Genomic DNA, 21532 nt, shown 5'->3' on the forward strand with positions numbered 1-21532 from the left:
TGCCTTTTACTGAGGAGTGGCTTCCATCTGGCCACTCTACCATAAAGGCCTGATTGGTGGAGTGCTGCAGAGATGGTTGTCCTTCTGGAAGGTTCTCCAATCTCCACAGAGGAACTCTAGAGCTCTGTCAGAATGCGTTGTCATGGCTGTGTGCTTAGGATCGTTGTCCTGTTGGAACGGTGAACCTTCACCCCAGTCTGAGGTCCTGAGTACTTTGGAGCAGGTTTTCATCAAGGATCTCTCTGTACTTTGCTCCATTCTCCCATCCTCACAGAGTAACTCTGGAGCTCTGTCAGAGTGACCATCATGTTCTTGGCCACTTCCCAGACCAAGGCCCTTCTCCCCCGATTGCTCAGTTTGGCCGGGCGGCCAGCTCTATGAAGAGTCTTGGTGGTTCCAAACTTCTTCCATTTCAGAATGATGGAGGCCACTGTGTTCTCGGGGACCTTCAATGCTGCAGACATGTTTTGGTACCCTTCCCCAGATCTGTGCCTCGACACAATCCTATCTCGGAGCTCTATGGACAATTCCTACAACCTCATGGCTTGGTTTTTGCACTGACATGCACTGTCAACTATAGATCCTTATATAGACAGGTGTGTGCATTTCCAAATCATGTCCAATCAATTGAATTTAACACATATGGACTCCAATCAAGTTGTAGAAACATCTCAAGGATGATCAATGGAAGCAGGATGCACCTGGGCTCAATTTCGAGTCTCATAGCAAAGGGTCTGAATACTTATGTAAATGTTATTTTTCATTTTCTTTTATAGATTTGCAAGCATTTTCTAAAAACCTGTTTTCACTTTGTCATTATGGGGTATTGTGTGTAGATTGATGAGAAAAAAAAATAAATGCAATCCATTTTAGAATAAGGCTGTAACGTAACAAAATGTGGAAAAAGTGAAGGGGTCTGAATACTTTCCGAATGCACTATATTAACAATAGCCTAAATGTAGGCTAATTTTGCTGGGGGGCAATGAGGAGATTCAGGATCTTTCCCCCACGGACATTTCCCCCACGAGTTTCCATGGCAATTCCATTGTTTTGGTCGAGTTCGATTTACCTCTTTACCTCATCAATTGAACTGTGATTGATTCCTGTGTGTTCTTTCTGTTCCCAGGGGCGGGATTCTGGCCAGGTTTGTAGCCACTGATGGAGGGATCACCAGAGTCTATCCCAGAAGGTATGCTCAGATTTCTCCTTTCATGTTAGTTAGATTAGCCCGATCCCAAACTGTAGGTGCTGTGGCCAACTCCTATTGTAAGAAGCCATGACAAGGGATTAATACTGGTAGGAGTTGGCTAATGCACAAAGCTATTTTAAAGTGTATAATGGTTTGGCTTGGATATGATACTGTTTTACTTCCCTACCTGCTCTGCTGGCTCATTTCACATTTCATGGAGAGTTGGTTCTCCCAAATCACCTACAGCCCATTAGCCCAGCCTAGAACATGGTTCACAAACACTGGTGACATTCTCAGTACAGATGGACTCTTTCTTTTCCTCTCTCTCTCTTTCTGTCTCTCTTTCTGTCTCTCTCTCTGTCTCTCTCTCTGTCTCTCTCTTTCTGTCTCTCTCTCTGTCTCTCTCTGTCTCTCTTTCTGTCTCTCTCTCTGTCTCTCTTTCTGTCTCTCTCTTTCTGTCTGTCTCTCTCTCTTTCTGTCTGTCTCTGTCTCTGTCTCTTTCTTTCTCTTTCTTTGTCTCTTCTCTCTGTCTGAAGATCTTTATCATTAGAGTGTATATCATCTAGCTGTCAAATGGGAATCAGTCTTGTTGATTGTTAGAGTACAGCAGTTTGTACTAAGTTTGTAGCTAAAATGTTAGGTTTTCGAAAGCATCTTTCTGTGATTTATTTACTAAGGAAAGGTTGTTATTGGTTGTTATTCATTGGTTGTTATTCATGTCTGAATTTAGGCAGGTGATCTTAGTAAAAAGTTGTATCTTATATTTATATATCTAACATGCAATTTAACTTGCAGATCACCAGTTAGAAAACAACTTTATATTGAGTTTTTATGACTGGCTTGAATTTAGTTATTATTGCATGTGAAGAAAATATGTAAAAATACGTTCATAAAAACCATACGTTTTCTTTATCTCTGGGCCAATTCCATGTCATTTTTCCAGTTTGTTGGGTGTGACTGTTATTTTGATCAAAGTGTAGCCTTGTATTTGAGTAAAATCTTTTAGACATCTGTGTCTTAAAAATGTGCGTACGTGTATGCGTGTGCATGTGTTGGTGTGTGTTTCAGTGCTGGAGAGGAGTGGACAGAGAATGCTGAGACATATGACTCAAGTTTCTACAAGAGGACTCTGGATAACAGCATCTATATTTTCACCGCTCCATACTTCAACAGTGGGTTAACACACACTCACCAAACACGCACGCGCGCTCACACACACACACACACACACACACACACACACACACACACACACAGGGACCCAAGGGTGTCTTCTCCTCAATGTGGTCTGTCAGCAAACCTCTCTCTGGGGACGAACGGCTTGCTCTACTGGCTGAGATCTGAGATGAGAGGCCCTCTAGTCCCCACTCTCTCTGCTTCCTCTCATCTGTCTATCCCTCCCCTTTCTCTCCTCTGCTCTCCACTCACAATTTTTCATGTACTTCTTTCTTTAGCTCTCTCTCTCTCTGCTACTTTTGACTCCACCTGTGTGTATGTCCCTGTAGTATTACAGTACTCTATAGACCAGATCTCTGAGTTAAAGAACCCTTGTCTCCCTTCACTATAAGGTTCCGTTTTTCACTCATACTATACTGCAGTATGTACTCATACTATACTGCAGTATGTACTCATACTATACTGCAGTATGTACTCATACTATACTGCAGTATGTACTCATACTATACTGCAGTATGTACTCATACTATACTGCAGTATGTACTCATACTATACTGCAGTATGTACTCATACTGCCAAGCCACACATAATTTATGTCCAGTTACATCAGACCAAACAAACAAAGATTATATTCATCAAATATGATTCTTACCAAGCCTCACACAATTACTGTCATTGTCAAACAAGTGTCACTGTATGTGAATGTCTTGATACTCTTTCCTCTGCTCTCCCTCCCTCTCTCTCTCTGCTGCAGAGAGCAGGGAATCAGGCTATGAGTCAGGTATTCTGGTGAGCAAGGCTGTAGACCTCAACATAGATGGAGTCAACCTCAAACCAGCTGGTGAGTGGACAATACTGTCCCCATCCCCTAAGCACCTAAGCCGGGTGCTTAGTTGTTGCAGTGGGTACTTCTGAAGGGCTATTCAATAAAAACGTGTTTCTGAATATGTCTTGTAGTGGTGGGGGTGAAACTGAACGTCTCTGCCTGGATGAACAGCTTCATGAATGCCACCATCAAAGTCAACGTAAGGAAACACTTTTCCCCATAGTTAAGAAACGATCACTTATATTGTGTTTGCTCAACAAGTTACCCTTCATACATGATGGTGTGTGTTCTGTGTTTGCTCAACAAGTTACCCTTCATACATGATGGTGTGTGTTCTGTGTTTGCTCAACAAGTTACCCTTCATACATGATGGTGTGTGTTCTAATGTGTTTGCTCAACAAGTTACCCTTCATACATGATGGTGTGTGTTCTGATGTGTTTGCTCAACAAGTTACCCTTCATACATGATGGTGTGTGTTCTGATGTGTTTGCTCAACAAGTTACCCTTCATACATGATGGTGTGTGTTCTGATGTGTTTGCTCAACAAGTTACCCTTCATACATGATGGTGTGTGTTCTGTGTTTGCTCAACAAGTTACCCTTCATACATGATGGTGTGTGTTCTGATGTGTTTGCTCAACAAGTTACCCTTCATACATGATGGTGTGTGTTCTAATGTGTTTGCTCAACAAGTTACCCTTCATACATGGTGTTGTGTGTTCTAATGTGTTTGCTCAACAAGTTACCCTTCATACATGGTGTTGTGTGTTCTAATGTGTTTGCAGTGCAAGGATGAAATCTGTGGCTGTCTGAAGAATGATAAGGTACTATGGCCTGTCTTACTTATGAAAAATATTTAGAAATGTTGATAATGTTCTTTACTGACTGATGTTCTCTCTCTCTCTCTGCAGCACGTTGACTGTGTCATCCTGGATGATGGCGGCTTCCTGCTGATGTCCAATCAGGATGAGTATATCACTCAGGTGAGTCTCCATCAACCAATCAGCTTGTTCTGTCAGAGACAGGTATGTTTGCTCTACCAGTGCAGGGTCAACATTCTGTCTGGCTATAGGACGGTTTCCCAGACCTAGATTAAGCCTTGTCCTGGACTAAAAACATGTTCAATGGAGAGGATTATCCTTAATCTGTCTCCAGGAAACTGGCCCTTATGGAATCTGTTTAACTGATCTGGATGTGCTTTTAGTGACCCCTCTGACTATTATTGTAATGCTCTTCGTTAGAAGGAGAAGTGGACCAAGGCGCAGCGTGGTAAGTGTTCATGATACTTTATTCCAAGAAACACTCAAACAAGAATAACAAAAAGCAACAAAACGAAAGCCAACAGTTCTGTCAGGCATAGACGCTAAACAGAAAATAACCTCCCACAAACACAGGTGGAAAACAGGCTGCCTAAGAATGATACCCAATCAGAGACAACGATAGACAGCTGCCTCGGATTGGGAACCACACTCGGCCCAAAAACAAAGAAACAGAAAACAGACTTCCCCACCCGAGTCACACCCTGACCTAACCAAACATAGAGAATAATAAGGATCTCTATGGTCAGGGCGTGACAATTATGATTGTCACGCCCATATTTACATTTTAGCAGACACTCTTATCCAGAGCGACTTACAGTAGTGAATGCATATATTTCATACATTTTTTCCTCGTACTGGTCCCCCGTGGGAATCGAACCCACAACGCTGGCGTTGCAAACACCATGCTCTACTAACTGAGCCACACAGGACCTAATAAGATATTATTTTCTTGTATTGTCCTCTGCTTCTATAACACTCATTAATACCGAATGCCATATCATATTTGACATGACAACAAACAAGTATCTAAAGCACAGATCTGAAAGAAAATGGCTCTATGGCATCTACAGTATCCTGAAGTTAGTAGAACATAAATCCAGTGTCTTAAAGCCAAGACACTCCTGTTGGAATGAGTACTAAAAGGTTTATATTGGTTTGGCTGCCCACCAGATCTCTTCTCCTGCTCCTCTCTTCATCTCTGCTTCATCTGACCTGGATGACTCCAACCCATCACTCACTCACATAGGTCATGTATACGCCTTATGACATGATTATGACATGGGTATGACATCGTTCTGAGCCCATTGTGTCCTGTTAGAGTGTGTTTGAAAGCTCCTGTAGGACAGAAGTCTGCTTCTCCATCAGAGTAAAGGGTTAGTCTCTGGAACAGTATCAGAGAGAGAGAGAGAAAGGGAGAGGTTCCGACTCTGTTATGGTAACCTCTATTAAAGAGAGAGTTCACCCCTGTATCAAAGTTGGACAGATGTTTTCATACATTTCATGTGGTCTAAAGTCATGCTGAATCTGCTTTGTATATCCTACTATACTCCTTAGGAGAATCCTGCGGCTTCAATCCAAGTGAATGGCATATTTTGGCTCTACTTTGTTAAATTGGATTAGGTAGTTCAATCCTCCCCATTCATTTAGGATCAAGGCTTTCTAATGCATAGAGCAGGCATCCATTTTGCGTCTTTGGTTGTTGAATGCTCCTCTAGTTCTCTGTGGGGTGTCTTGAGTGCCTTCCCTGTAGCTCAGTTGGTAGAGCATGGTGTTTGCAACACCAGGGTTGTGGGTTCGATTCCCACGGGGGGCCAGCACAGAAAAAATAAAATGTATGAAATGTATGCATTCACTACTGTAAGTCGCTCTGGACAAGAGCGTCTGCTAAATGACTAAAATGTAAATGTTGAGTACAACCTTGTCCTCTGTGTGTATAGATAGGTCAGTTCTTTATGAATAAATGTGTAGGTGTGGTAGTTGAACGCAGCTCTCTGTTCCCTGTATACAGATTGGCCAGTTCTTTGGGGAGGTAGACCCAGTCGTGATGATCAGTCTGGTCAACACGTCTCTGTACTCCTTCTACAAGACTTACGACTACCAGTCAGTCTGCGATCCTGAGAGAGACAGCAAGGCTGCTGCAGGGCCACGGTCTGTCTATGTGGTGAGACACACACACACACAGCACACACACATGCATAAATGCATTATCTTGCTTTGGTTACATACAGTGCATTCAGAAAGTATTCAGACCCCTTCACTTACGCTACAGCCTTATTCAACAATGGATGAAATCGTTTTCTTCCCTCATCAATCTACATACAATACCCCATCATGACAAAGCAAAAACAGGTTTTTAGAAAATGATTGCAAATCTATTAAAAAAAGGGAAATATAACATTTCATAAGTATTCAGACCCTTTACTCAGTACTTTGTTGAAGCACCTTTGGCAGCGAGTACAGCCTTGAGTCTTCTTGGGTATGACGCTATAAGCTTGGCACACCTGTATTTGGGGAGTTTCTCCCATTCTTCTCTGCAGATCCTCTCAAGCCCTGTCAGGTTGGATGGGGAGCGTCGCTGCATAGCTATTTTAAGGTCTCTCCAGAAATGTTCGATCGGGTTGAAGTCCGGGCTCTGGCTGGGCCACTCAAGGACATTCAGAGACTTGTCCCGAAGCCACTTCTGCATTGTCATGGATGTGTGCTTAGGGTCGTTGTCCTGTTGGAAGGTGAACCTTCTCCCCAGTCTGAGGTCCTGAGTACTCTGGAGCAGGTTTTCATCAAGGATCTCTCTGTACTTTGCTCCATTCTCCCATCTCCACATAGGAACTCTGGAGCTCTGTCAGAGTGACCAACATGTTCTTGGTCACTTCCCTGACCAAGGCCCTTCTCCCCCGATTGCTCAGTTTAGCCGGGCGGCCAGCTCTATGAAGAGTCTTGGTGGTTCCAAACTTCTTCCATTTAAGAATGATGGAGGCCACTGTGTTCTTGGGGACCTTCAATGCTGCAGACATGTTTTGGTACCCTTCCCCAGATCTGTGCCTCGACACCATCCTGTCACGGAGCTCTACGGACAATTTCTTCGACCTTATGGCTTGGTTTTTGCTCTGACATGCACTGTCAACTGTGGGACCTTATATAGACAGGTGTGTCCCTTTCCAAATCATGTCCAATCATTTGAATTTACCACAGGTGGACTCCAATAAAGTTGTAGAAACATCTCATGGATGATCAATGGAAACAGGATGCACCTGAGCTCAATTTCAAGTCTCATAGCAAAGGGTCTGAATACTTATGTAAATAAGGTATTTCTGTTTCTTATTTGTAAAACCTAAAAACCTGTTTTTGCTTTGTCATTATGGGGTATTGTGTGTAGATTGATGGGGGGGAAAAATATTTAATCAATTTTAGAAAAAGGCTGTAACGTAACAAATTGTGGAAAAAGTGCAGGGGTCTGAATACTTTCTGAATGCACTGTATATGTGTATATTCTGTCCTTATGTTGTGAATTGTGCACTCAGTGCTGCTCTCCTCTCCACTCTCCAGCCCACTATAGCAGACATGCTGAGTATAGGTTGGTGGGCCTCCACTGCTGCCTGGTGAGAAAAATGGTCTGGTTACTGTAACAACTGTTTAGATATGGTCTGCTGTTTAGACCAACAGTAATGTGTTTGTTTGTCTCTCTAGGTCGATAATACAGCAGCTCTTCTACGGTCTCATATTCCCCAGCTTCCTAGAGGCAGGTGAGTGTTAGGGTACAGTATATTGGATGTAATTATGTGATTATACAACAGTCAATTTATAAAGGTACAATATGTTTGTTGTCGCTAAAATGGGCTGTTAATATAGTGTAAATATCCTTGGGCGTTGGAGTAGTTATGTGGAGGAGTTGTAAGCACAGACCTGTTTTGTTTGCTTGTTTGTTGATTTGGGTTTTTGGTTGAGTATGGTGACAGTAGTGGATTCTCTCTTTCTGTATCTCTCTCTCTATCTCTTTCTCTGTATCTCTATCTATCTCTTTCTCTGTATCTCTCTCTCTCTAGCGGACTCAGATGATGACATGTCAGCTAACATGTTTAAGGAGAGCTGTATCACAGAGCAGACTCAGTACTTCTTTGACAACGAAGAGAGATCCTACTCAGGAGTCCTTGACTGTGGAAACTGCTCCAGGTGTGTGTGTGTGTGTGTGTGTGTGTGTGTGTGTGTGTGTGTGTGTGTGTGTGTGTGTGTGTGTGTGTGTGTGTGTGTGTGTGTGTGTGTGTGTGTGTGTGTTTCCCTTCACTAGGACTAAGGGGCCTATCCCGAACCATGAAAAACAGACCCAGACCATTATTCCTTAGGCAGGTAGCGTTCTCCTGCAACCGCCAAACCCAGATTCGTCCATCGGACTGGCAGATTGTGAAGCGTGATTCATCACTCCAGAGAACGCTTTTCCACTGCTCCAAAGTCCAATGGCGGCGAACTTTACATAACTCCAGCCAACGCTTGGCATTGCGCAAGGTGATCTTAGGCTTGTGTGCTGCTCGGCCATGGAAACCCATTTCATGAAGCTCCAGACGAACAGTTATTGTGCTGACGTTGCTTCCAGAGGCAGTTTGGAACTCGGTAGTGAGTGTTGCATCCGAGGACAGACGATTTTTGTGCGCTACACACTTCAGCACTCGGTGATCCCGTTCTGTGAGCTTGTGTGGCCTATCACTTCTCGGCTGAGCCGTTGTTGCGCCTCGACCTTTCCACTGGCAGGGCAGAAATTTGACGAACTGATTTGTTGGAAAGGTGGCATCCTATGGCGGTGCCACGTTAAAAGTTACTGAGCTCTTCAGTAAGGTCATTCTACTGCCAATGTTTGTCTATGGAGATTGCTGGCGGTGTGCTCGATTTTATACACCTGTCAGCAACGGGTGTGGCTGAAATAGACAAATCCACTAATTTGATGGGGTGTCCACATACTTTTGTATATATAGTGTATATCACCATGGTAGCCCATATGTGTGATGTCACGGGAGGCGGAAGGAACGAGCAGCGTTTACTCTTATCTGAGGCAGATAAAGAGCATGTTGTGTGAAAGCTTTGTTAGTCTGTTGGGAGTGTTTCCATTTGTTTCGGGGTTGAAATCTAGTGGAGCCTCTTCCTTCTGTCTTGGAATAATAGTGAATTCCATTGAAAGAATAATATAACATTCCAATGGAAGGGAAGTGTTGTCTCTCCTCTCATCCTCTCCTCCCCCCCTCTTATCTCTTCTTTTCCGCTCCTCTCCTCTCCCCCCTCTCTCACCTCTCCTCTCCTCTCATCCTTTCATGATGTATAATGCTAAGTAGCTTACAAACACTTTGTGTGTGTGTGTTTCAGGATGTATCGGGCTGAGAAGCTGCCCAACACTAACCTGGTGTTTCTGATCACTGATGCCAAGGCCACCTGTCTGTCTTGTGACGCCAGACCACTAAGACAAGCTGAGCAACCCTGTATCCTTTGATACACACACACACACACACACACACACACACACACACACACACACACACACACACACACACACACAAACCTCTGCATTAGACAAACGGTAACAGAAGCTCAGCAGCACTGTATCTCTCTACATGTTGCTACCATTATCAACATAATACCAAGCCTGTGTATTGAAACCACATGGCTATAGATAAGAAGTACCCTCACATATAACTACATCATCCATTAGCAGGACACATGGTAGTACAGTTGTATTCATTTAGTTAGTATTACTGCTGGAGTGAAAAACTCTAGTCATGTCTAGTCATATGGAGCTATGTATCTGAATGGAACATCTGGAGCCATGTTGGGATCACTTTGAATCACTGTGTGTGTGTGTGTGTGTGTGTGTGTGTGTGTGTGTGTGTGTGTGTGTGTGTGTGTGTGTGTGTGTGTGTGTGTGTGTGTGTGTGTGTGTGTGTGTGTGTGTGTGTGTGTGTGTGTGTGTGTGTGTGTGTGTGTATACGAGACATATGTGTCTGGGGATTTAGCTTCCTGCTGGTGTAACAGTAAAAGTGTCGTTGTCAGAGTTCAGAGAGGGGTCAAACCAGAGGCATGTAGTTTATTACGACTCAATATGCTGATAATGAGGACTAAACACACTCACACATACAGCGAGATAAGCTATAAAATGTACACACTCCCTGTATTGCACACTATTTATCAGCAAGAGAGTCTGTCCAATCACAGTGTCATGTTCAATCATGGTGAATGGAGTTGTTAAAGGGTAATACTCTGCCACAGACTTGGTGATATGTCTGAGTTTGTAAGGGAGAGCGTTAAAGGGTAATACTCTGCCACAGACAGGGTGATATGTCTGAGTTTGTAAGGGAGAGCGTTAAAGGGTAATACTCTGCCACACACAGGGTGATATGTCTGAGTTTGTAAGGGAGAGTGTTAAAGGGTAATACTCTGCCACAGACAGGGTGATATGTCTGAGTTTGTAAGGGAGAGTGTTAAAGGGTAATACTCTGCCACAGACAGGGTGATATGTCTGAGTTTGTAAGGTAGAGTGTTAAAGGGTAATACTCTGCCACAGACAGGGTGATATGTCTGAGTTTGTAAGGGAGAGTGTTAAAGGGTAATACTCTGCCACAGACTTGGTGATATGTCTGAGTTTGTAAGGGAGAGCGTTAAAGGGTAATACTCTGCCACAGACAGGATGATATGTCTGAGTTTGTAAGGGAGAGCGTTAAAGGGTAATACTCTGCCACAGACAGGGTGATATGTCTGAGTTTGTAAGGGAGAGCGTTAAAGGGTAATACTCTGCCACAGACAGGGTGATATGTCTGAGTTTGTAAGGGAGAGCGTTAAAGGGTAATACTCTGCCACAGACAGGGTGATATGTCTGAGTTTGTAAGGGAGAGCGTTAAAGGGTAATACTCTGCCACAGACAGGGTGATATGTCTGAGTTTGTAAGGGAGAGCGTTAAAGGGTAATACTCTGCCACAGACAGGGTGATATGTCTGAGTTTGTAAGGGAGAGCGTTAAAGGGTAATACTCTGCCACAGACAGGGTGATATGTCTGAGTTTGTAAGGGAGAGCGTTAAAGGGTAATACTCTGCCACAGACAGGGTGATATGTCTGAGTTTGTAAGGGAGAGCGTTAAAGGGTAATACTCTGCCACAGACAGGGTGATATGTCTGAGTTTGTAAGGGAGAGCGTTAAAGGGTAATACTCTGCCACAGACAGGGTGATATGTCTGAGTTTGTAAGGGAGAGCGTTAACGGGTAATACTCTGCCACAGACAGGGTGATATGTCTGAGTTTGTAAGGGAGAGTGTTAAAGGGTAATACTCTGCCACAGACAGGGTGATATGTCTGAGTTTGTAAGGGAGAGTGTTAAAGGGTAACATGGGAGTATTGTACTAATAGGAGGTGTGAGTGTGTTAGTATTTCCTTAGTGTGTGTGTGTGCAGCCCAAGGTCCAGACCCATGTGAGCTGGCTCAGAACCCCAGATACAGGAAAGGACCTGATGTGTGTTTCGACAACAACATAGACGTAAATTCTATTTCTCTATCTCTTGGTTTGAATGTTCTTCATTGCCTGATTGCATGCATTTGTTTATCTGTTTTACATTTTGCTCTCAGTGATCTTTTTTGTTCCATCAAATGAACTGGTTGCTTGCATGACAGGTCTTCTCATGTTCATTCTCTCATCTTTCTGACATATTTCATTAAGTTATATCATCCTGCATTATTGCACCCTTTATACTGACTTTCATTAACTGGCACTACAGTAACTGTCATTTAGTGTTTTTGCATGAAATCTTCATTCTCATCTTTACATTTTTTCTTTTTCCTTGTATCTTTTTCTATTTCCAATTTCCTTCCTTCATTTTGCATCTCCATTGGCTGCTTCTCTTGTTTGACATGGTAGGACGAGCCCCTGTGTCCAATCAGCGGTGTCTCTGGTCTGAGTCCTGTCCCCCTCCTCCTGTTGCTGCAGGTTTTGATGCTGGGCCCTGGGTCAGTGTTCTTCAATACAAACTGAACTGAGACATGTCACTCCAGCAATGTTGATAGTCAGGCCTTACACACATGAACTACTAACTGACCTGAAACCTGCCAATAATCAGACTTTACACATAGCCACTACTAGCTATGTGGTATCAATTACTACCTGGCTTCTAGTACTTCCATCAAATGCATAAACCCACTTGGATAATCCCAGAGCAAAAGAAAGGCATCTACCACTTGATCATGTAATTCTACACCAGGTGAATAGTGTACTGTTAAGTCAAGTGGATGTGGATGGAATGTGATTGATGGTGAGAAGGCTGTTACTGTGAATGTGACATCATCTCCTACTCTGAAAAATACTGACATCACTCATGTAAATATTTAACATACCCCACAGTATTTCCCTTGCCTATTCTGACACACAGTCTTCGTACTGCTCATAATAGACCTGTCACACACACACACAGGCCGGTAGCGATGTTTAGGCTGGCCTGGGAATGGAGGGTACAGGTATTATACAGCGGATATAGATCCTCTTTGGAGAGTGAATGTAGGACAAATCCCTCTTCCCCAGCTGAACGATGGAAGTTCCTCTGCAGTCTATATTCCATCTAGAGTAAATTGAGGAAGCAACAGATGGGTTTCCTACCTTTGACGATGTGCTGTACTGTACAACACACAAACACACAAACATACACACACACCAAGGCCAAGAGCATGCACAGATATTTACTTTACTGACTTTATTGTTGCAGTGTCATGTACACGTTTAAAGTGGTGTTTAAGTAACAAAATAAATTGACAATCAACTTTCTTAACAGTTACATACCAATAAAAAGAGACTAGCCTGCTGGCCTTATTGGGTCGATAGGAACATTAGCCCAAGCTATTTAGGAGGGATATCACACCTGGCAAAAATGATTGTCTAGTTCTGTTTTTCTTGCTGAGGGGTGCCCTATACCTGCACCCAGAGGGGAGTAGTTCAAAGTCCAGGTACAGGGGGTGGCTTGGGTCTAAATTGATTTTGTGAGCCTTGCGGAGGGCCCTGACCTTAAAGATCTCATCCAGGCCTGTCTGTTTGATTCCAAGTACCTTGCATGCTATGGTGATAATCCTTCTCAGCATATTTCTCTGGCTGACAGTGGAATTGCCAAACCAACAAACAATACAAAAAGTTAAAATACTCTCAATAAAAGATTTGTAAAACAGAGTCAGTATAGTACAGTCAACATTAAAAGATCCCAGCTTTTTGAGAAAGTACAGTATCTGTTGGCTCTTTTTGTAGATCAGGTCTGTACATTTACTCCACTGAAGCTTATTGTCCAAGAGGACACCCAGGTATTTGTATTCCTCTACAATTTCTATGTTCTGACCTCTGATAGATGTTGCAGAGGTAGGTGTTGTATGCTTCCTGAAGCCTATGCACATCTCTTTGGTCTTGTTGGTATTGAGGACCAAGTGTGATTCGTCACACCACTCTACAAAGTCATTTAGGACCGGGCCATGGTGTTCCTCGTCATCATGCAACAGGCTGATCAAGGCAGTGTCATCAGCGAACTTAACAAGGTGTCTGTCAGGATGGGAACTAGTACAACTATTAGTGTACAAGATGTACAGGAGTGGGGACAAAACACATCCCTGAGGAGAGCCTGTGTTGGTGTTGCGTATGTCCGACACGTGGGGACCTATTTTGACAGATATCCTGAACACTGGCATCAAACAGGAGGAGGACACACACACACACACACACACACACACACACACACACACACACACACACACACACACACACACACACACACACACCGACATTTCAATGATGTTGCACTCTCCTGAACGCAGCCTTGTAATATGTGTTTAATCTGTTATTTGCCACATAATCTGGTTTGAATTATCTCATTGGCTGCCTGTCTGATTAACGTTTGTTGTGTCCAACAGGAGGATGATTCTGACTGTGGGAGCGGGACCTCTCTAAGCCCCTCCCTCTGGCCCATGTTGGGGCTCCAACTACTGCTGCTGTGGCTCCTCACTGGCTCCCGACACTCATGACCCCTACACAAACACACAAATGCACACACATACACACTCACATCTCACTTAGACAGTGTTTTACATTGGACTGTTTTCTGACACCCCATCCTCTGAACGTAATCACTGATGTGTTAACTCACTGCCAGTATGGAAGAGGAGTCACTCTCCTGTTCTCCAATCATTTTCCAATGCCAAAGGGTGCTCTCTCCCATCGGTCACTTCTCTTCTCCACCATGTTTCAATTGCCTGAGATATTCTATTCTATTCTATGGTGCAACAGTAAGAGCTAACCAAACCCTTTAATTCTGTAGTATCTATGTATTGGTTTGAGTCTGAGGGAGGTTGAGTGGCTGTCCTTCATGCCAACATATTATTTTTCACTGACAGCAGATTATTTGTGTAGGCCTAGTTGTTTGTATTATTGTTGCTTATGATATTTATTATATGTAGAAAAAGATCATTATGAAGACAACGAACACTGTAACTGAAATGGACAGCAAAGTTCTCAATAATCCAACTGTTCCAGGTCAACCAGCAGTGAGTAAATAGATGCAGTAGACTAGAGTAGGGTTCACTCAACAGAGAGCTGACTACTATGACACCAAATAAAGCTCCTTAGAGTAATGGGGATAGTTGGCCCATGAAAGAGACTCTGATAACATGTAGGGTCAAATCATACTTTAATATCGTTATGGCCATGGTGCCAATCTATGACCTGAGCCAAATACTTTTGGTGTGCTTCATTTAGCTTCACTTGCTGAGTGAGCATGGTTGTACTTTTGGGACTATTCCATTGGTTCCATTGCACCGGGAAAGCGAAATCGAGTGCAACTCAAGTGATACACTATCTATTTGACCCAGGTCTTTAGAGATACATATACAGTATAGCTTCATTTGATGCATCAGATTCCTAGTGCCTATGTAGCGTCAACATCCCATTCATATATCCAGAGTTAATCTTTGATGGGGAATCATTGGAATGATGTCTCAATGTGTCCCAGTTGCACGCCGTACAGTATGCTTTGTGTAGTAGTAGAGCAGGAGCAGTAGCTCAGAGATATGTTTCTTATGTTACATAACTAGCTGGTATCTATCTAGCCTGGGGGTCAGTCTCATTCACCTTCAGTCTGCCAGACAGACTTGAACCCACCTCTGTAGAACAATGTGCTCCTGAAGTTAGTTTCCTCTGGATCCCCAGACTCAGGATTTCAGCAAAGTGAAAGACAGAAAAGCTTTCCAAAAGACTACAGGAGTTTGTTTCACATGCCTTGGTGAGCAGACAACTGGAGAATGATATCAGCACATACAGTATAAAGACTGTTTCTTTTCCGTCTTCTACTGCTTGTTTCTTCTTTGTGTTGCTCTCTAAGTGCTGTCAACCAGACGCTGAAAGCTCGGTGTCAGAATGCTGCAATGTGACGGAATAAGTCTGTTCGATGTTGGACGCTCCTCAAACCATGGATAAGTCACTGTTTGGCCATGATGGAGAGGACCAAGGTACAGGCACTGTTACCACAGACCTGAACCACAGACAGTTTCAAGTCTTACCCCACTCTTATCCCAACCTTACCAAAGTTAAGTTCACTGTAAACTACACATTACAAAAAAGCAGCACTGTAACCCAAAATGATGAACAAACAGCTCCTGTTATGTTGTTTTTACATCAGGGCCTATCGCTGCCTGTGTTGTCCTTTCTGCCATGGCCATCGTGTGACTAACTGGTTGGGCGTTCAGGATCATGCCTGTTTATTGGAGTCGCGTAAGGACATTATGTAGCCCTGGTACAGGCATGTCCCTGGGGTAATCCTTGATTGTGCTTTAATACATGACTTACTCTTTTGTGGAACTTGACTAGCCTGATTACATTTTGTATACATTTGTACAATAATGATATTTACTGTAAAAAAAAAAAAAGAAACTGAAAAAAGGAGATATAATGTTTATATAACTTGGTGGTGATTCTTGTGCAAATATGATGTATTCACAATAAACATATAGTATTGTTATGGTCTATTGATTAGCTGTTCGTTCAACAGGAGAGTGTTTTATGGACATCCAGCTTGGCACAGCAGATGGACATAAAAGAACCGCTTACTGTTTGAGGTCCCCTGTTCCCACAAGTAATACTTCAATAATGATTTAATAATAGTTCATGCTGGAGAGATCAAACAGCGGGTCACAGATCAGGACAAACATGGTATTATCTTTCAGCTGCGCAGAGCAAGGTCAGGATACTGCTACAGATGAGGGGAGGGGAGAGGACAACTCTTCCATCGCTCTGCGAGAACAACAGAGAGTGGCTCCCAGCCATTCCACTGTGTTAGGAGCCTTGGTACAGAGTCAACTGTACCGTCGCTGACAGGTTAGTAAATAACTAATCATGCAGTTACATGGATGTACTGTACAGCACTGGCTTGTAATGTCTGCTTAATGATGAATGTCACTGTATGCAATTCTAATCACTTATCAGTGTTTGGTTTAATATCATAAGGTACTGACAGACATGCAATGACCATGGCTGTCTAATAGACATACAACAACAAAAATATGATAAGATGTTCTTGTGTTCTCTAGCACACTGATAACAATACGTTTTTCAAAATGCAATAATGCTCCTCAGATTCTCTGATAGACTAATAGGGTATTATGCAACTATGACCAACCATTAGTTACAGTGAGTCTGCCTGTGGCAAAGATTTTCAGTGCTTTCTTCAAGGCTTGGGATTCATTATGCCAACATTAATTTATATTTATTTTCTCATAATGTTAATGTGACTATCACTACTGGACTCCCTAACTGATGATATATCATGGTAAAGTCATAGTACAGGGGTTCTCACTGAGAATGACCTGGTACCAATGGGACATTCTTCAACCACAGAGTGATGCCACGCTCTAAAGGCCTGCAAACTGTGATAACACCCTTTACATCATGGGATATTTGTGGATGCAAATGTTGTATCTAAGATGCTTTTGGAGAAATATAGTGCATATGCCTTCTTCTTTCTTCAATCAGAATGATTGTTCTAATACCTCAGTCTAATGTGATGGCAGTGCTGCTTTCTTTGCCCCACGAACACACACATACCCACACAGCATTACCGTGGACAGGTGTCCATGCAGATGAAAGACAGAGAGATGTGTAGTGACATAGCATGTCCCCTGTACTAGACTGTGTCCCTGGATGGGCCCACAAGTCCCCTCTCTCTGTGATGTCTTGACGGGAGAAACCGACTTGGCTCTGGTCAAGCATCACGGCTGTGACAGGTCCGAGTGTCTTTAGGTTTATGTTGTTTATCCCATGTTATATTTGGATAAATTCAACTACTGTTCATTTTTTGAGCTTTGTGTTTGTTATACTGGGAAAGGAAAGCTCAAAAGGATCACGTTGGGCTGGACTGGCAGGTCTTGGTGTGTGTGTGAAGGGATGGTTAGCCTGGGGGATCTGTGTGTAATGTGACTCCTTGTCTGTACTGATGGGGCTCATAGCCTTCACCATGGCTGCTATCTCCTTACATGCCAGTGCTCAGAGTTAACGGAGACTGAGGAAGAGAGAGAGAGTGAGCGAAGGAGGGGGGGGTGAAGGAATTACCTAAACTTCAGAAATGGTCACAGGAAAAAAGCCTTATTTTTGACTGAAATAACATTACCTTACACATAAAGAGTCAGCACACTGCTATGTGTTTCTGAGTTGTGCTATATTGAACGTGTGAACTAGGATGTTCAGCTGAGAGAAAGACAAGCACTGTCTCTGATCAGAGCACTGTGCGTTGATATAGACATTTGATCCTCATTAGTAAACTGGCCACAACCACCCTGAGGCCATAAGAAAGACCATGAACCTAACCTTAACCATACGGCCATTAGACCTAGCCTGAATAAACATCTCTAATCAAGTGGCCCTAATTTAGTTGACCTCTGACCTTCATTTTAATTGGTTGTAGATTGGTTGTTCCAGTCAGAGCAGAGGGGAGGGTTTGTTCCCATAAGTAGGGTCATCATTTTTCAAAAGCTATTTTCTTGTTGTCTGTTTGTTTTAGTAAATTACAAATCTACATTTAAGTTAAACATGTCTAAATATTACTTTTCAAAATTGCCTGCTCATGAGCGTTCTCACTTACTGAGAAAACATAATATTATAGTGCTTCCCTCATGCCCCTTTTCATGACGGCACTAGCAGCCACGTAAGTGAAAGCTAGCTAACTACCATCCGGAACATTAAGCTAGCCAAGACCAACACCACAAACAAACTGACTATACAGCCACATGTAGTGAGTGGAGTAACAAACAGACTATACAGCCACATGTAGTGAGTGGAGTAACAAACAGACTATACAGCCACATGTAGTGAGTGGAGTAACAAACAGACTATGCAGCCACATGTAGTGAGTGGAGTAACAAACGGACTATACAGCCACATGTAGTGAGTGGAGTAACAAACAGACTATACAGCCACATGTAGTGAGTGGAGTAACAAACAGACTATACAGCCACATGTAGTGAGTGGAGTAACAAACTGACTATCCAGCCACATGTAGTGAGTGGAGTAACAAACAGACTATGCAGCCACATGTAGTGAGTGGAGTAACAAACGGACTATACAGCCACATGTAGTGATTGGAGTAACAAACAGACTATACAGCCACATGTAGTGAGTGGAGTAACAAACTGACTATCCAGCCACATGTAGTGAGTGGAGTAACAAACAGACTATGCAGCCACATGTAGTGAGTGGAGTAACAAACGGACTATACAGCCACATGTAGTGAGTGAAGTAACAAACGGACTATACAGCCACATTTAGTGAGTGGAGTAACAAACGGACTATACAGCCACATGTAGTGAGTGGAGTAACAAACGGACTATACTAAACAAGTTGAATATCTTACCTGTGATGAAATGTTTCCACACACTGAGCTACATGTATCGTACGTGGACACCGGGACCCCAAACTTTGAACCAGAAAGGGTTCTTCAAAGGGTTCTCCAATGGAGACAGCTGAGGAACCCTTTTAGGTTCTAGATAGAATAACCCAGCATTTTGGAAGTCAATTTGGAATCAGTCAACAATAAATCCTAACATTCCCCAGTATTCCTTTGATTCTCCTGTGGGTGCTGGAATTAAAGTCAACGTTCCCAACCTGACCTACAGGATCAGCGGGATGCAGGGTCCCCAGGTGTGTGTTTGTGTTTGGTTTTACTATCCTTGTGGGGACCAGAAGTCATCACAAGGATAGTAAAACAAGGAAAATTCAGACAAGTGGGGACATTTCACAGGTCCCCACAAGGAAAAATGATATTTTAGGCATACAGTAAGGGTTAGGTTTACAATTACGGTTCGAGTTAGAAGTAGGGTTAGCTGTTAGTGTTAGGGGTTAGGGAAAATAGGATTTTGAATGGGAATCAATTGCTTGGTCCCCACAAGGATAGTAAAACAAATGTGTGTGCGTGCGTGCGTGCGTGCGCGTGTCTGTGTGTGGTGGATTCAAATAAAGTATTTAAAATGTGTTTGCGCGTGCGTGTGTTTCTGTTGTCAGTGGAAAAACAGGGAACCCTCTCCAGGTGAATATTGTCAGCGGAACATGTTCCATTTAGACACTGTAATAAGTCATCTGTTGGTGGTTATAGGTATATGGCAGTCATCAGAGTGTAGCGCTCTGGCTACCACCCTGTAAAGTCCCCTTAGACGCCCCTCTCCCACCAAACACACACACACACCCACACACCCACACACACAGGAGACTGAACAGAGATTCATTTTGTAGAGGGGGGGTGCCAGCATGTGTAGTAGATCATTCCCAGCTGCTGGGTCCCCGCTTCTTCAGAGGGTAATCAATCTCACACAGACACACACACACACGGGCATTGCAGAGGGTTCACTACCAAAAGCAGGTGTGTGTGCGTGACCCCACCTGAACCCTGTTTGGCATAGCGTGCATCATGTTAACTATCAACATGCTAATTACAAATATCAGTTCTGACACAAATACACACGCACGTGGTAAAAAAACTGCTCTCTCCACCCTATCCACAGGGTGAATTAACAATGTCCACCAGACAACACAAGTTGGTTGTCCCAGATGTATGGCTGGTGATGGTACATACTCATTACAACATGCCATGGTGAAATGAACATGAGGCGGTGTTATAGTGATAAGTCATCCCAGTCATTAATCACCAAAGTCCCGTTTTGAGGAAACTGCAGGTATAACACCTTTATCAACTGGCACGACAGTAGTGGAACAACTCTATTTCTTTCCTCTTAACGTGGAATGGTCTTGTGTCTTGTATGTAAAATGTGGTCTATTCTCTCTGTGTGTGACATATGTATAGAATGGTAAAGGATGTGTGAGTTAAACCGTTATGGTTAGTGGGATATACAAAAGGACAGGGTATTCTACTCGGGGATTGTTTCACATCAACACCCAGAAACACTCGCAACAAAGGACAAACACTGAATAACTGATAAGGTTTGTCTTTGGGTGTGTGTGTGTCTGTGTGCAGATGCATCATGCCCATAGGGGGCACAAGGGAACATGCCCCCTCAGATTTGTCCTGTATTTAAATTTTTCAGATATTAAATTAATTACTTAACTTCCTTTTTAAGCCCACGTTTTATCATAATTATTTATGAAAGATCTGTCAGCATTATTTTGCAGAGGTGGCACACTGACTGGATCAGGCAAAGAGTACCTCACCCTATTCTCCCTAGTAAGTGGTTCCTTCCAAGGTGCACCACGAGATATGCTAGTCAGGATGCTAGACACTAGTGCATGCAGACAGTATTGTCAGTGGAGGAGGAGCGTGAGTGTAGAGTGACACACAGTGTTGACTTGATTTTAGCTGCCGATGAAGGGAATAAATACCACCAAAAAGTTTTGTTTCTCTGCAATACTAGCCACCTAACAATTTTATGAAGTTGGCTATAGCTTGCCAGCTGGAAAGGTTCCCATTCTCCCGACCTCATAACTAGCTACCAAGCCATTCAGTGAAGTTAGAGTAGCTTGTCTAACTACCTTAGCTGGCATGCCTACTTTAGAAAAGCAAGCAATTACTACATGTACTGAATTAGACTCACAGTTCTTTCAATCTTTTACACAGATTTTAGCAGAGTTGCATATTTAGTACCTTTAAAACAATAACCACCAGTCAGGAGGATACAGACTGATCAAGAGGTATGCTTAGATATGCAGAAAAATACTTGGTTTAAATGTAATCTGACTCCCTATGATAATATCATAATATTTGTGTATTAATTATGATGCCATGATATGTGCCTGTATAGATGATGTGGGTTATGATCCCATGTCCTGTGTTGTAATTTTGATTTAATATTAAGCTCTGACGAAGGCTGTGACGTCGATACGTAAAGCTTATTAAAGATGAGTGATACTATCAAGGGCAGTGTGCGGTTTCCTTTTTCCTTCATCGATTTAATATCTTAGGCATGTTAACCTAGTGGTTAGAACGTTGGACTTGTAACCGAAAGTTTGCAAGATCGAATCCCCAAGCTGACAAGGTAGAAATCT

The 21532-nt window shown here is 43.0% G+C and overlaps 1 protein-coding gene across 2 annotated transcripts in view; it reads left to right on the forward strand.

Moving 5' to 3' along the window:
• Positions 1-16015, forward strand: part of LOC106561208 (voltage-dependent calcium channel subunit alpha-2/delta-1) — a 116283-nt gene extending 100268 nt beyond the window's left edge. The window contains exons 26-39 of one of the 2 annotated variants that reach the window (XM_045698746.2): positions 1127-1189; positions 2258-2361; positions 3120-3206; positions 3323-3390; positions 3977-4015; positions 4103-4174; positions 6021-6173; positions 7556-7608; positions 7697-7752; positions 8053-8179; positions 9359-9471; positions 11430-11512; positions 11891-11979; positions 13912-16015. In XM_045698746.2, the coding sequence (XP_045554702.1) occupies positions 1127-1189; positions 2258-2361; positions 3120-3206; positions 3323-3390; positions 3977-4015; positions 4103-4174; positions 6021-6173; positions 7556-7608; positions 7697-7752; positions 8053-8179; positions 9359-9471; positions 11430-11512; positions 11891-11979; positions 13912-13948 (1144 nt within the window). In that variant the 3' untranslated portion in view covers positions 13949-16015. The remainder of the gene's footprint in view (positions 1-1126; positions 1190-2257; positions 2362-3119; positions 3207-3322; positions 3391-3976; positions 4016-4102; positions 4175-6020; positions 6174-7555; positions 7609-7696; positions 7753-8052; positions 8180-9358; positions 9472-11429; positions 11513-11890; positions 11980-13911) is intronic. The other variant, XM_045698747.2, reaches the window with a different exon arrangement.
• The last annotated feature ends 5517 nt before the right edge of the window (positions 16016-21532 follow it).

The sequence above is a fragment of the Salmo salar genome, chromosome 10, assembly GCF_965601325.2.
Source record: "Salmo salar chromosome 10, fSalSal1, whole genome shotgun sequence".
Taxonomy (NCBI): Eukaryota; Metazoa; Chordata; class Actinopteri; order Salmoniformes; family Salmonidae; genus Salmo; species Salmo salar.